The 15,246-nt window shown below is 41.4% G+C and overlaps 1 protein-coding gene across 1 annotated transcript in view; it reads right to left on the bottom strand.

Moving 5' to 3' along the window:
• Nucleotides 1-13,731, bottom strand: part of edem1 (ER degradation enhancer, mannosidase alpha-like 1) — a 25,349-nt gene extending 11,618 nt beyond the window's left edge. The window contains exons 1-5 of the mRNA XM_061874630.1: nucleotides 13,195-13,731; nucleotides 4,515-4,587; nucleotides 2,226-2,329; nucleotides 1,954-2,125; nucleotides 1,707-1,890 (exon numbers count right to left, since the gene is read on the bottom strand). Of these exons, the coding sequence (XP_061730614.1) occupies nucleotides 1,707-1,890; nucleotides 1,954-2,125; nucleotides 2,226-2,329; nucleotides 4,515-4,587; nucleotides 13,195-13,589 (928 nt within the window). The 5' untranslated portion in view covers nucleotides 13,590-13,731. The remainder of the gene's footprint in view (nucleotides 1-1,706; nucleotides 1,891-1,953; nucleotides 2,126-2,225; nucleotides 2,330-4,514; nucleotides 4,588-13,194) is intronic.
• Nucleotides 13,732-15,246: the final 1,515 nt, after the last annotated feature.

The raw sequence follows: 15,246 nt of genomic DNA, 5'->3' as shown, positions 1-15,246 counted from the left end.
GATAGACAGACAACATTCACACTCACATTCACACACTAGGGCCAATTTAGTGTTGCCAATCAATCTATCCCCAGGTGCATGTCTTTGGAAGTGGGAGGAAGCCGGAGTACCCGGAGGGAACCCACGCAGTCACGGGGAGGACATGCAAACTCCACACAGAAAGATCCCGAGCCCGGGATTGAATCCAGGACTACTCAGGACCTTCGTATTGTGAGGCAGACGCACTAACCCCTCTGACACCATGCTGCCCCAGTGTGACACTATATTTCTATTTTTTTATTTTTTTTTCATAAATGTCTAATGATAATGTCAATGAGGGATTTTTAATCACTGCTATGCTAAAATTATAACTAATATTGATACTGTTGTTGATAATACTCATTTTTGTTTCAATACTTTTGGTTTATTCTGTGTCGTGTTTGTCACTCTTCTCAATTGCTGTTTATTGCAGTTCTGAATGTGGCTGGGTCAGGTTTGGTTTTGGAATGGGATTGCATTGTTATGGTATTTCTGTGTAATGGTTTGTTGGATTGATAAAAAAATATATAAAAGAAAAATTTTCTAAATATTTTTAAAAAATCGATTTCTTTAAGAATGAGAATCGATTCTGAATCGCACGTGAGAATCGCGATTTGTATTCGAATCGATTTTTTCCCACATCCCTAATATATATATATATATATATATATATATATATATACATATATATATATATATATAAATATATATAAGAGAAATACTTGAATTTCAGTGTTCATTTATTTACACATGTACACACACACACATAACACTTATCTACTCATTGTTGAGTTAAGGGTTGAATTGTCCATCCTTGTTCTATTCTCTTTCACTATTTTTCCAACCATGCAGAACACCCTCTCTGATGATGCATTGCTGTGTGGCACGCATAAAAGTGCTTTCATCAAATGCACTAGAGTCTGGAATCGTCCATCTCTCCCTAGCATGGCCCAAAACCGGTCAATCTTAGCTTCCTGATGAAGATCTTCACTGCCAAGCAATTTGTAGTCCACTACTTCTTCCCGGAGGCTATCCAGGTCCAATCGCAGCTGCGGCTTGAAACGCAAATGCGTATTTATTCATCTTACTCGTCGTCGGCGTCGCCATGGCTGTATCTTCCTCATTCTTCTGCACTCTCTAAATGCCGTAGATGTTATTGTCACATATGCATGTACAGTAGATGGCAGTATTGTCCTGTTTAAGAGTGTCACAACATTGCTGTTTACGGCGGACAAACTACTTTACGGTAGACGAAAACGTGACTGCTGTTGTTGTGTGTTGTTACCGCGCTGGGAGGACGTTAATGAAACTGCCTAACAAAAAACCCACATAAGAAACCAAGACTTCGCCCTCGATCATTCTACAGTTATAACGTCATTGGGCAGGCTCGCTGTTTATATTGTGGGAAAGCGGACGTGAAAACAGGCTGTCGGCACGTCACTCAGGTTCGCATGTAACTGGAGGTGGCGTGACCTCCAGCTCTGCCTGAATTTCGGGAGAAAATTTGTCCCGGTAGGTTTTCGGGAGAGGCGCTGAATTTCGGGAGTCTCCCGGAAAATCCGTGAGGGTTGGCAAGAATGACCAAGTGTTGTTTTCAACAACATCTACTTTGAAGGGAATTGTCAACCCTGAAGAGCCTGTTTCATTGGCAACAAAGCAACTATTTACACAGGACAACATGACTTTACCGAGCAATCCTGTCTGATTGTTCCTCAGTTTCCAAAGCGATCTGACGGCTCGTCGCGCAACCTCCTCGAAAGTGAAATCTCCGGTCAAGCGGCTCAGGATTCCAAACTCCACAAGCAGAGATCCGGCTCCTGCAGTACACGTCTCGTTCATGCTACCGGACGGGACTCCGGTTTTTAGGTTTACCTGAAATCAACCAATAAGAAGGACTCACTCATCATTCGAGGACAATTGTTGGATCTGACTCACCCTGGGGTAAGGAATGCCTGTGCCTGTGTTTTCAAAGGCCGGCAGAAGACGAACAGCCAAGTCATGAGCCAAGTGCAACAGCTGGTTGTTGTAACCATCAAAGCCAACCCTCCCAAAAGGATGCTTGGGATCCGTTAGCAGAATGTGAGCTGAGATAAGGCTTCCTAAGATCCTTTGGTCAATCAAGATGAAGAACAATCACCACTGGGAACAACTGATAATGCAAATGCAACACATGAACATTTCAAACATTTCACATGCAGTTTAGTTACCTGATGTTTGCCTCAAAAACCTGCACAGTGGAGTCCTTGTCAAAGGACACCGTGTCAATCACCAACTTGACTGCACTCTGGAACTCGGTCACATTGCCAAGCACCTAGGAAGAAACACTAAATGAGACCTGGAACTGTCCTTTGAGATTGGACCATTCTTAGTTTCATTTCCCAACAAGTCTTAATTTCGATTCGGACCTGGCGGCGATATTTAAAATACAGTCTTGCCTTCCTTCATAAGTCCTCCAAACAAGCAATTTGGATTTTTCACAACTAGTGATGTTTTTTCCACATGTGATATGAGCGGATATTTCCATATATGATAGAACATTTAACCAAAGAGCTTTACGCGAGCCCACCTTCATAGTCAATAGGTTACTTATTTTTCTCTATCCATTTGTTGTGGGGCACACTATCTCATACATGCACATGCAACCTACACTGTTGCCATTTCTAATACAAAGTAGTATATAGTTTTAAGTCATATCTGTCAGTTGTAGACTCCAAATGGAAGCGCTAAAAACTATGGCTGACGGGCTGGAAATGCAGTCGAAGTGGAGGCACGAAAATAGGACCGCCCACAAAACATCCTGAAGAGACGGTCAGAAAGCGGCATGAAGATGGTCTCAGAAGAGGTTCATTACATCTTTAAAAAATTAGGCAATTTGTTATTCTTAAAGACAGACCTGTGTGTTTACTTCCGTACCTGACGGCTTCGGAGACAACTGTTGCTTTTCTCAGAGGTTGTCACGTTATGTTGTTCTAACGTGTCTGGTCAGCTGATTTAAACAGTTTTTTTCACAGGAGCCACCAGACAACAAGCAGAACAAAAACAGCAGAAGTGTGTCACATCAGACCACTGCAAGAGGGAGAACCACCTCAAGGATTGGGACAACGCACGTCATCAGCACAGAGAGCAACATATACCATCACTGGATCAGAGAAGCCATCGAATCTGTGAACCGGGACGAGGGGGGCATACCAACTTCCCCACACGTGGGACACAGTACAGAGGATGTTGCTGTCAGCCTGCTACTACGAGCAGGAAGACAGCACCAAAAAAAACTGTTTAAATCAGTGGGCTACCTCTGAAGAAGACAACAGGGACGGACGTAAACACAAGTCTGGCTAAAAAAATTATAAATTGCACAAAGATGGTCTGCCAAAACTTAATCTATCCATGCAAAAGTTTGACCAAATAATCACCATTTCATGTTATGTATACCACAAGGGAACGTTCTAAATGTAGAAAAAAAATCATGGTAAGACCTTTTTAAGAGGCAGTGTCAAAACTGAAAATCTAACATCAACACATTATGTAAACTTGTTCCTTATTCTCTTTAATTACATACGATTATTCAAGTATAACAAAGTCAGTAGTCCACAACAACTAAACAAAACCTACTTTCTATAACTCATTGACATCAGTACTTTTTTACCCTCAAAGTCATCTTGTTCCTAGAGAATTAGTTCCCGAGTTTGTAAACATTAACAAAAATGACAAGAAAAAATATTCTGAGAAAATGAAACCATCGATTTAACGTTGAACAACTTAAGCTGTACATCAAGCAAGAATTAGAGAGAATTCTACCTAAAAAGCTTCAAAAATTAGTGTCCTCAGTACCCAAACATTTACTGAGTGTTGTTAGAAGGAAAGGTCATGTAACACAGTGGTAAAAATGCCCCTGTGCCAACTTTTTTGTGATGTGTTGCTGCCATTAAATTCTAAGTTATTATTTGCAAAAAAAAAAAAAATAAGTTTCTCAGGTTGAACATTAAATATCTTGTCTTTGCAGTGTATTCAATTGAATATAAATTGAAAAAGACTTTCAAATCATTGTATTCTGTTTTTATTTACGATTTACACAATGTCCCAACTTCACTGGTTTTGGGTTTTGTACTTTTAAATGAGTTTTTACTCTTGTACTGCTTGTATTTTGTTGATTACATTATGTAATTCTAATTTAAATGTGTCTCCATGTTGATATGAAGGAAATGTATTTCATTTTACTTAGTGCTCTTGCAATACAATTTGCAGGAGGAGAGAGAGCGATACAATGTAGAGCAAAGGGACAAACAGAGGATGGAGGAATGGAAAGAGAACATAGTGAATGCAGAAGTTGCAGAATTTTGACCTTGGTTTTTGTCAAATCATGGTTACGACCTTGTTGGCAGCTAATTCTTCAATGTGGCAGTTACGGAAGAATCATAATGTAAGCCCTGGTTTCCATCAATGCCCTACCTACCTGAAAGTTGTACGGCATCATTAAGTGTACTTGTATGACTTACCAGCAGGGTGTCCAAGGAGTCTATGAGTGTGAGAGAGTAGTTCCCCAAAACGTCATTTATGTTCACGTTTGAGCTGAATGTCAAAGAAAGAAAGCACAGATAAACAATGTTGTTTTTAAAAAGTAATGTATGACATTCACAGTCACACATTCAACACCTGCCAGTCAATTAATTGTTGCTAACTGTACTGTTTGCTTCAAATGAATGTTAAATTATTGCATCCTCTCATAAGATAAGTGTATCATCACTCCCGTAGTAGTTATTACGTCCATGTCAATGTTTAAGTTATGTGTTTATTGTTGACATAGATGTTTCCCCATATATAGTTAGTGTTTGTGTACGTGTGTTTTACTTAATGTGGAATATCAGAAAAGGTTTGAGGAAGTTAAATTAGTTAGAGAACAATGGTAGTTATGAAAAACAATAACCTATTCATCAATAACCATCTGGAGTGGATTTATACAGTCTTAGGAATTAAAGTGGAGTGTTAATTGTTTTTTGGGGATACTTAGTAGCCACAGTAGTAGCCTACTCAGTGGCCTAGTGGTTAGAGTGTCCGCCCTGGGATCCGTAGGTTGTGAGTTCAAACCCTGGCCGAGTAATACCAAAGTCTATAACCATTGCCTCCGTGCTTGGCACTCAGCCTCAAGGGTTGGAATTGGGGGTTAAATCACCATAAATGATTCCTGGGTGCTGCACCGCTGCTGCCCACTGCTCCCCTCACTTCCCAGGAGGTTATCAGGGAGATGGGTCAAATGCAGAGGACACATTTCACCATACCTAGTGTGTGTGACAATCATTGGTACTTTAACTTAACTTGACTTAACTTAACTTAATAATAACTTAATAATTGATCAAGTTAAAAGGACTGTTTGCAACAATTACACAGATGCCTTGAGGGTGCCAACTTTCAAATGTGTTTTACACACGGCTTTTAGTATGCAATGACGTAATTACGTACGTGCATAACACATGCACGCGCATTAATGGGTATTGTTAGCTAATAATAGGAATTTTGATAGTTAGTGTTATCTGCAATTGAATGTATATTCAAGCATAACAACAACATGACTGCAATTTGTTAATTGCTTCTCTTGGACAGGTTTTGTGTGTGCATGCATTGCCTGCGCGTACGTGTTGACGAGACCGGGTGAGTGACAGCAGTAAACACCAAACATTTTATTCGGGCCGGTAAAATGTTTTATTACATTAACTTTGTAATAGTAAAAAATACAGACTTTTGTCAAACAAACGTGTTCTGTTAACCTACTAATGGTAACATAAGCTTTTTGTTATATGTTTTGCATTGAAAAATGTTACTGTGAGGAATTTGCAAACTGCACCTTAAAGCTCATGACATGTTTTGGACACTCGGGGAAAGAGAAGGGCAGAGATTTCTACCGATCACCACCTGGTGGTCAGTTGGCTGCAATGGTGGGGGAGGATGCCGGACAGACCTGGCAGACCCAAACGCATTGTGAGGGTCTGCTGGGAACGTCTAGCAGAGTCTTCTGTCAGAGAGAGTTTCAATTCCCACCTCCTGAAGATCTTTGAACATGTCACGAGGGAAGTGCTGGACATTTAGTCCAAGTGGACCGTGTTCCGGACCTCTATTGTCGAGGCGGCTGATTGGAGCTGTGGCCGCAATGTGGTTGGTGCCTGTCGTGGCGGTAATCCTAGAACCCGTTGGTGGACACCGGCGGTGATGGATGCCGTCAAGCTGAAGAAAGAGTCCTATCGGGTTCTTTTGGCTCGTCGGACTCCGGAGGCACAGACCAACAAGCGAAGCGGTGTGCGGCTTCAGCGGTCGCGGAGGCAAAAACTCGGACATGGGAGGAGTTTGGAGAAGCCATGGAAAACGACTTCCAGATGTCTTCGAAGCGATTCTGGACTACCATGGTTTCCTGCTTCCTGCTGGCTCCGCTGTGAACGGGACTCTCGCTGCTGTGTTGGATCCGCTTTGGACTGGACTCTCGCGGCCGTGTTGGATCCATTATGGATTGAACATTCACAGTATCATGTTAGACCCGCTCGACATCCATTTCTTTCGTCCTCTCCAGGGTTCTCATAGTCATCATTGTCACAGACGTCCCACTGGGTCATCATTGTCACCGACGTCCCACTGGGTGTGAGTTTTCCTCGCCCTTATGTGGGCCTACCGAGGATGTCGTAGTGGTTTGTGTTGTGGTTTGTGCAGCCCTTTGAGACACTAGTGATTTAAGGCTATATAAGTAAACATTGATTGATTGATTTATCTGCCGCCTCAGGAAGGGGAAGCAGTGCACTGTCAACACAGTGTATGGTGCGTATGGTGTTCTGCTGACTTCGACTGCTCATGTTGTGGATCGGTGGAGGGAATACTTCGAAGACCTCCTCAATCCCACCAGCACGTCTTCTTATGAGGAAGCGGTGCTTGGGGAATTCTGTGCTGGGCTCTCCTATTTCTGGGGCTGAGGTTGCTGAGGTAGTTAAAAAGCTCCTCAGTTGCAGGGCCCCGGGGGTAGATGAGATCCGCCCGGAGTTCCTTAAGGCTCTGGATGCTGTGGGGCTGCCATACGGAAAGAGCTCAAAGTAAAGCCGCTGTTCCTCCCCATCGAGAGGACCAAGATGAGGAGGTTCGGGCATCTGGTCAGGATGCCACCCGAACGCCTCCCTACGGACGTGTTTCGGGCACGTCCGACCTGTAGGAGGCCACGAGTAACACGCAAGGACATTAACACATCGGACACGTACGTAGGATTAACCGAAGGAGCATTTAAAGCCAGATGGAATAATAACAAGGCCTCCTTTAGAAACCAGACCTTGCGGAATTCAACAGAACTCAGCAAGCACATTTGGAACCTCAAAGACAATAATGTTGAATATTCAATAACATGGCAAATTCTTGCATCCAGCACACCTTACAACAGTGGTAATAAAAGATGCAACCTATGCTTAAAAGAGAAACATTTAAGTCTCACCTTAAAACTCATTTGTATACTCTAGCCTTTAAATAGACCTCCTTTTTAGACCAGTTGATCTGCAGCTTCTTTTCTTTTTCTCCTATGTCCCCCCCCCTCCCTTGTGGAGGGGGTCCGGTCCGATGACCATGGATGAAGTACTGGCTGTCCAGAGTCGAGACCCAGGATGGACCGCTCGTCGGGACCCAGGATGGACAGCTCGCCTGTGTATCGGTTGGGGACATCTCTACGCTGCAGATCCGCCTCCGATTGGGATGGTTTCCTGTGGACGGGACTCTTGCTGCTGTCTTGCATCCGCTTTGAACTGAACTCTCGCGGCTGTGTTGGAGCCACTATGGATTGGTCCCCTAGAGGGGGGGGGGGCTTGCCCACATTTGAGATACCTCTCCAAGGTTTCTCATAGTCAGCATTGTCACTGGCGTCCCACTGGGTGTGAATTCTCCCTGCCCACTGGGTGTGAGTTTTCCTTGCCCTTATGTGGGTTCTTCCGAGGATGTCGTAGTCGTAATGGTTTGTACAGTCCTTTGAGACATTTGTGATTTAGGGCTATATAAATAAATATTGGTTGACTGATTGAAACTGTTTATTATATATCATCCAGACCTGTCATCCCTCAACAAGCGCAGTGAAATCATATCAACATGCCGTCACAGACGGAAACACCTCCTAGGTAACACATGAGCCAATCACCATGAGCCAATTACCACGCCCCTACCCCTGCCTGTACCCACCCACTCTGTGCCCGATATAAACCATGAGGGAACCTCTCATGAAACAGTTCTGTAGAGATGAAGTAGTCTTGTGATTGTCCCACACATACATATTGCGCTCTACCATGGTCCAATCAAGACACACACATATACATATACATATATATATATATATATATATATATATATATATATATATATATATATAAAATAACACATGAAAACAAGAGGGAAACATAAAAGGATGAAACAAGGGCACAGAGCTCCTGCCAACAGCAGCCACTACAGCGGCACCATCTTGGAAAAAATATGTGTGGACTGCAAAATAATGGCAATATGACTCAAGTAAACAACACCAACATTTTACATGTGCCATTGAAAACATAGGACATTTCACATGGCGCTCAAAAATCAATCAAAATGTTTTAGTAGGAATTCGGTAAGCTATGAACGCAGTCCGCCTTTGTAGTCCGTAGTCGATAAGCTTCTTCTTTTTATGGGACATTCATTCTCCGCTGTTGCCATTGGTAATATAAAGTAGTGTAAAGTTCTTAATTATATCTGTCAGTAAAGTCACCATGAAAGCGCTAAAACATACTGGTGTAGTGAGTTTACAATATTCACCCAAGGAACATTAGTAGTTATTAGAGAGTTCCGGTCGGATGGTTTTTCAGGGGATACACTTCCGACGTTGTTGTTTCCGAATGAGGAGATGCTGCTCCGTTATTGATTTAAGTAAAGTCTAAATGTCCCGTCCTTGCACGCTACACCACTACAACAAAGATGACGAGGAGAAGACGCTGCCGAAAGTGAGCCACGTAAATAAGACCACCCAGAAAACGTCGCTTCCGGAAGCGACTGTCAGAAAGCGGCTTGAAGATGATCTGTAAAACATAATCTAAACCATATCTTGACCAAAGAACCCCCATTATATGTTATGTACACCACAAGGAAGTGTTTTCAATTAAGAAAAAAATAATAATAATATGACTCCTTTAATGTGCCCTATAATGTATGAAAAGAGGTCAAAAATAGACCATTGATCGGCAGTGAGCTTTATAATCAAGTGCGCCCAATAATCCGTAAAGTACTGTATTTATTTTAGCACAACATAATTGTATGTCAATTTATTTTTTGTCAGTTGTTTACAAGTCCCTTCTTATGCAGCATATTTAGTTAGTACTTGTTTTTCTAATCCGCATGACCAAAGCATAAGGTTTATGTGTTAAATTAATAATATTTTTTGTGATTAACACATGCTTTCACATCATTTGACAAAGTTGTAAATTGTAAGTAGATTAGATATAATTATTTAATATGATTAAGATTAAGAGTAAGACTCATTGTTAATATTTGAGTGGGCTCTATGGGCCCTTTGTAGTGGAAAAGTTGGGCACCGAGGTCAAAAAGGTTGTGAGGTCAAAAAGGTTGTGAGTTCAAACGCCGGCCGAGTCATACCAAAGACTATAAAAATGGGACCCATTACTTCCCTGCTTGGAATTGGGGGGTAAATCACCAAAATGAGTCCCGGGCGTGGCCACCGCTGCTGCCCACTGCTCCCCTCACCTCCCAGGGGGTGATCAAAGGCGATGGGTCAAATGCAGAGAATAATTTTGCAGCACCTAGTGTGTGTGTGTGTGTGTGTGTGTGTGTGTGTGCGTGTGACAATCATTGGCACTTTAACTTAAAAGGTTAAGAACCCCTGGAACTATATAGCCTACCATTTTTACCTTTTGGAAATGACTTGGCTAAAATAAAAGAAAATGCCAACCTTGTGTGCCTATTGGATGACAATTAGATTTTAACACTTTTTTTTTTCAGAATTTCAGATCGTAACACAAAAATGTGTGAGAAAAAATAGTAGCGTATACTCGTCGTAACAAAGTATGGTAAATATGTAATGGTACACACATGCTGTACCCTGACTACTCTAAGGCAGTGGTTCTCAAATGGGGGTGCGAGTACCCCTGGGGGTACTTGAAGGTCTGCCAAGGGGTACGTGAGATTTTTTTTTAATATTCTAAAAATAGCAACAATTCAAAAATCCTTTACGAATATATTTATTGAATAATACGTCAACAAAATATGAATGTTAGTACATAAACTGTGAAAAGAAATGCAACAATGCAATATTCAGTGATGACAGCTAGATTTTTTGTGTACATGTTCCATAAATATTGATGTTAAAAATTCCTTTTTTTGTGAAGAAATGTTTGGAATGAAGTTGATGAATCCAGATGTATCTCTATTACAATCCCCAAAGACGGCACTTTAAGTTGATGATTACTTCTATGTGTAGAAATCTTTATTTATCATTGAATCACTTTTTTATTTTTCAACAAGTTTTTAGTTATTGTAATATCTTTTTTCACAAATAGTTCAAGAAAGACCACTACACATGAGCAATATTTTTGCACTGTTATAGAATTTAATAATCAGAAACTGATGACATAGTGCTGTATTTTACTTCTGTATCTCTTTTATCCAACCAAAAATGCTTTGCTCTGATTAGGGGGTACTTGGATTAAAACATTTTCCACAGCGGGTACATCACTGAAAAAAGGTTGAGAACCACTGCTCTAAGGCAGTGTTTTTCAACCACTGTGCCACGGCACACTAGTGTATCGTGAGACACAGTTTGGTGTGCCGTGGGAGATTATCTAATTTCACCTATTTGGGTTGAAAATATTTTTTGCTAACCAGTCCATCCATCCATTCATTTTCTACCGCTTGTCCCGTTCGGGGTCATGAGGGGTTGCTGGAGCCTATCTCAGCTGCATTCGGGCGGAAGGCGGGATACACCCTGGACAAGTCGCCACCTCATAGTCTGCAAATGATGTGTTGTTGTTTAGTGTCAGTGCTGCCTAGAGCTCGGTGGAGTAACCGTGTAATACTCTTCCATATCAGTAGGTTGCAGCCGGTAGCTAATTGCTTTGTATATGTCGGAAACAGCGGGAGGCAGCGTGCAGGTAAAAAGGTGTCTGATGCTTAAATCAAAAATAAAACGTGAGTGCCGCTAAGAAAAGGCATTGAAGCTTAGGGAAAGCTATTCAGAACCAAACTAAAACTGAACTGGATAGAAAGTAAACAAAAACAGAATGCTGGTCGACAGCAAAGACTTACAGCGTTGTGGAGCAGAAGGCGTCCACAAAGTACATCCGTACATGACATGACAATCAACAAAATGTAGGAGCGCAAGACAAGAACTAAAACATTACATAGAGGAAAACACCAAAAAACTCCAAATAAGTCACGGCGGGATGTGACAGGTGGTGAAAGTACACCTACTTAGAGACAAGAGCTATAGTGATGCATGCTTGGTTATTAGGGGTGTAACGGTACGTGTATTTGTATTGTTCCATTTCGGTACGGGGGTTTCGGTTCGGTTCGGAGGTGTACCGAACGAGTAGACATGCTAGCAGCTAGCAGGCTAGGAAAACATGTTAAAGCCAGAGCTGGAAGACCCTCCTGCCTCGTTAAGATCTCCCGTTTGGGAACACTTTGGCTGCGCGATACAACAATGGACGACGGTGGTTTGCCAAGATTGTTCAGCAGCTGCTTCTGACAACACATCAAACATGTGTTGCACCTTTCCTGCTTCCGGCTCCCATAGCGTCTCCCTTGTGCGCACAACCCTTCACTCAACCCGGCAGTGGGTCTCCACAGCTCCGGACTCCAGGGTAAATGAAGAGTCCAGCAATTAGTTGCAAATCGTGGCTTTATTGAGGTCTAGCACACAGCCAATCCAAGAAAACACCAGCCACTCCTGCGCTCACGCTACCGCTCACTTTCCCTCTCCTTGCTCGCCAACACACACCTCACAGGCTGTCACATGTTAAAGGGCCACACACACTCAAACGCTACTCTCCTAAGACAGTGGTTCTCCACCTTTTTTCAATGATCTATCCCCTGTGAACATTTGTTTAATTCAAGTACCCCCTAATCAGAGCAAAGCATTTTTGGTTGAAAAAAAGAGATAAAGAAGTAAAATACAGCACTATGTCACCAGTTTCTGATTCATTAAATTGTATAACAGTGCAAAATATTGCTCTTTTGTAGTGGTCTTTCTTGAACTATTTGGAAAGAAAGATATAAAAATAACTAAAAACTTTTTTTTTAACTTTTTTTTTGTTGGTTTGTTTTCCTAGTCCGTCGCTATCAATATCCTCAGACATGAATCTTTCATCCTTGCTCAAATTAATGGGGAAATTGTCGTTTTCTCGGTCCGAATAGTACTTTTTGCTGGAGGCTCCCATGAAAAACAATGTGAATATGTGAGGAGCCATCAAACATGTGAGGTCATCGTCTGCGACTTCCGGTAGATGCAGGACTTTTCTCTTAAAAGGGGCGGTATAGCTCGGCCAACGACTTGAGGGTTGCAGGTTCGATCCCCGCTTCCGCCATCCTGTCAATGCCGTTGTGTCCTTGGGCAAGACACTTTGCCCACCTGCTCCCAGTGCCGCGCACCTGCTCCCAGTGCCACCCACACTGGTTTAATTGTAACTTTGATATTGAGTTTCACTATGTAAAGTGCTTTGAGTCACTTGAGGAAAAAGCGCTATATAAATATAATTCACTTCACAAAATTCTCTTCACCGAAAGTTGCGAACTTTATCGTGGATGTTCTCCATTAAATCCTTTCAGCAAAAATATAGCAATATCGTAAAATGATGAAGTATGACACATAGAACAGACCTGCAATCCTCGTTTAAATAAGAAAATCTCATTTTAGTAGGCCTTTAAGGTCCAAGCTTACATCACACTCAAACTTTTACTGCGTGCCTTTGGTAAGTGCCGGAGTGAGAAGACGTTTTAAAATAATTAGAGTATGCTCATTTTTACCGCATGCCTTTGGTAAGCGCAGGAGTGAGAAGACGTTTTAAATTAATTAGCGCCCTGGCGGCAATTCAAGGAAATACGGTATACACTTTCGATTCTGTAATGAGTACTTTGCATGCAGTTTCTTGTTTGGGTCAGACGATTAGAAGTTGTAATTATTAAAAGACTTACGGGTTCTGAACATCCGGGCCTCTCCCTTCGCAGTCAATTGGGTTGAGTTCGTCCTTGGGGAAAGCATATTTCATGTAGTTATCATAACCGAAGTAGAACATGCTTCTGGCCTTTTCCTTCATAGCTGCTTTCAGCACGTCCGAGAAGGAGCTGTATCTCCTCACGTAATCGTCCGTGTGGTCGTCAAAGAAGCTCAGGTAGGATCTTTGCGGGAGCTCTCCTTCGACCTTCGCACATGTGCTGCCGCTGGTCCCCTCATTCCCGGACAGGAGCTCTGCTTTGGGGCGGCTGACGTCCGAGCTAACGCTGTGCTCCGGTCCGAAGGCAAGCCACAACACACAGCTAACAGACAGCCGAAGCACCACGAGACCAACTACGAGTGACCGCCATTGCATCTTTGCCGCGGCTCGTTCTTAAAACGCATACTTTGAGTCCACACAGCGCCAGAAGAGACCCATTTGTCATTGATAGATCCCAAATCAACTCTTCGCCGAAAACTTCTGCTCTACACGCTTCCTGTCAACAAACCAGCCCCTCCCAAAATGGGGTCCTGTGATTGGGTTTCGTTGCCTTACGTCACGTCGACGTGCCATAGTCTCGAACAATGATTGGCCGAATAAATGTCAATCACTCAGAGGAGTTCGGGTGTACTGCTGACGTGTCCGGCTTTTGAGCCAATAAGTAGCCGCCAGCTGCGTGACAGCTACGAGAAAGACCATATTTTTCTTTCATTTAGCTAATAAGGGACATGATGACACCCTTCGATGAGGTGGCGACTTATCCATGGTGTACTCCGCCTTCCGCCCGATTTTAGCTGAGATAGGCTCCAGCGCCCCCCGCGACCCCGAAGGGAATACGCGGTAGAATGGATGGATGGAGGGAGGGATGGGACATGATGACATCCAGTTTATTGTCAAATCATTTACGATCCAAATTTGCTGGTGACTAGTTATAATTAAACTAATTTACAAACTGTATTTTGTGCATAATACTTATTTAGTTTTTTACAGGGACAATGCATAATAATGAAGATTTATCTAGAATAGAATGGACTTTATTGTCATTATATTTGCATATAACGAGATTAAAGACTCCAATTTAAGGTGCGGTAGAGGGAACAAATATGGGTGAGGTAAATAACACAAGAGGTAAAGGAAAAAACTAACAGTTGAAATAAACAGACTACTATCCAATAAAAATAATAAGCAATCCTGTACAATATACAAATCACTATAGAAATACAAAATATTGTACAATATACAAAACAAGACAAGAGTACCGAAGTAATAAATAACTACATGCATATCTAAATGCACAAATTGCAGATCCAAATTTGCTGATGATTAATTTTAATAAACTAATTATTAAACTGCATTTTGTGCAAAATATTATGTTTTGTTTTTTTACAGGGACAATACATAATAATGGAGATGTAGATAGCCAGGAAGCAATAAAGTATTATCTATCTAATTGCACGAAATGCAGATCAAAATTAGCTGGTGACTAATTACAATTAAACTCATTATCAAACTGTATTTTGTGCATAATATTCTTTAGTTTTTTACAGGGACAATACATAATAATGACGATTTATCTAGATAGGAATCAATAAAGTACTATCTATTTAAATGCACAAATTGCAGATCCAAATTTGCTGGTGACTAATTTTAATAAACTAATTATTAAACTGCATTTTGTGAAAAATATTGTGGTTTTTTTCAGGGACAATACATAATAATGAAGATGTAGATAGCCAGGAATCAATAAAGTATTATCTATCTAATTGCACAAAATGCAGATCCAAATTTTCTCGTGACTAATTATAAATACACTAATTATTAAACTGCATTTTGTGCCTAATATTATTTAGTTTTTTTACAGGGACAATACATAATAATGAAGATTTATCTAGATAGGAATCAATAAAGTACTATCTATCTAAATGCACTAATTGCAGATCCAAATTTGCTGGTGTCTAATTTTAATAAACTAATTATTAAACTGCATTTTGTGCAAAAAATTATGTAGGTTTTTTTTTACAGGGACAATACA

The sequence above is a fragment of the Nerophis ophidion genome, linkage group LG16 (genome assembly GCF_033978795.1).
Source record: "Nerophis ophidion isolate RoL-2023_Sa linkage group LG16, RoL_Noph_v1.0, whole genome shotgun sequence".
NCBI lineage: Eukaryota > Metazoa > Chordata > Actinopteri > Syngnathiformes > Syngnathidae > Nerophis > Nerophis ophidion.
This window is presented reverse-complemented; position numbering and strand designations above follow the sequence as displayed.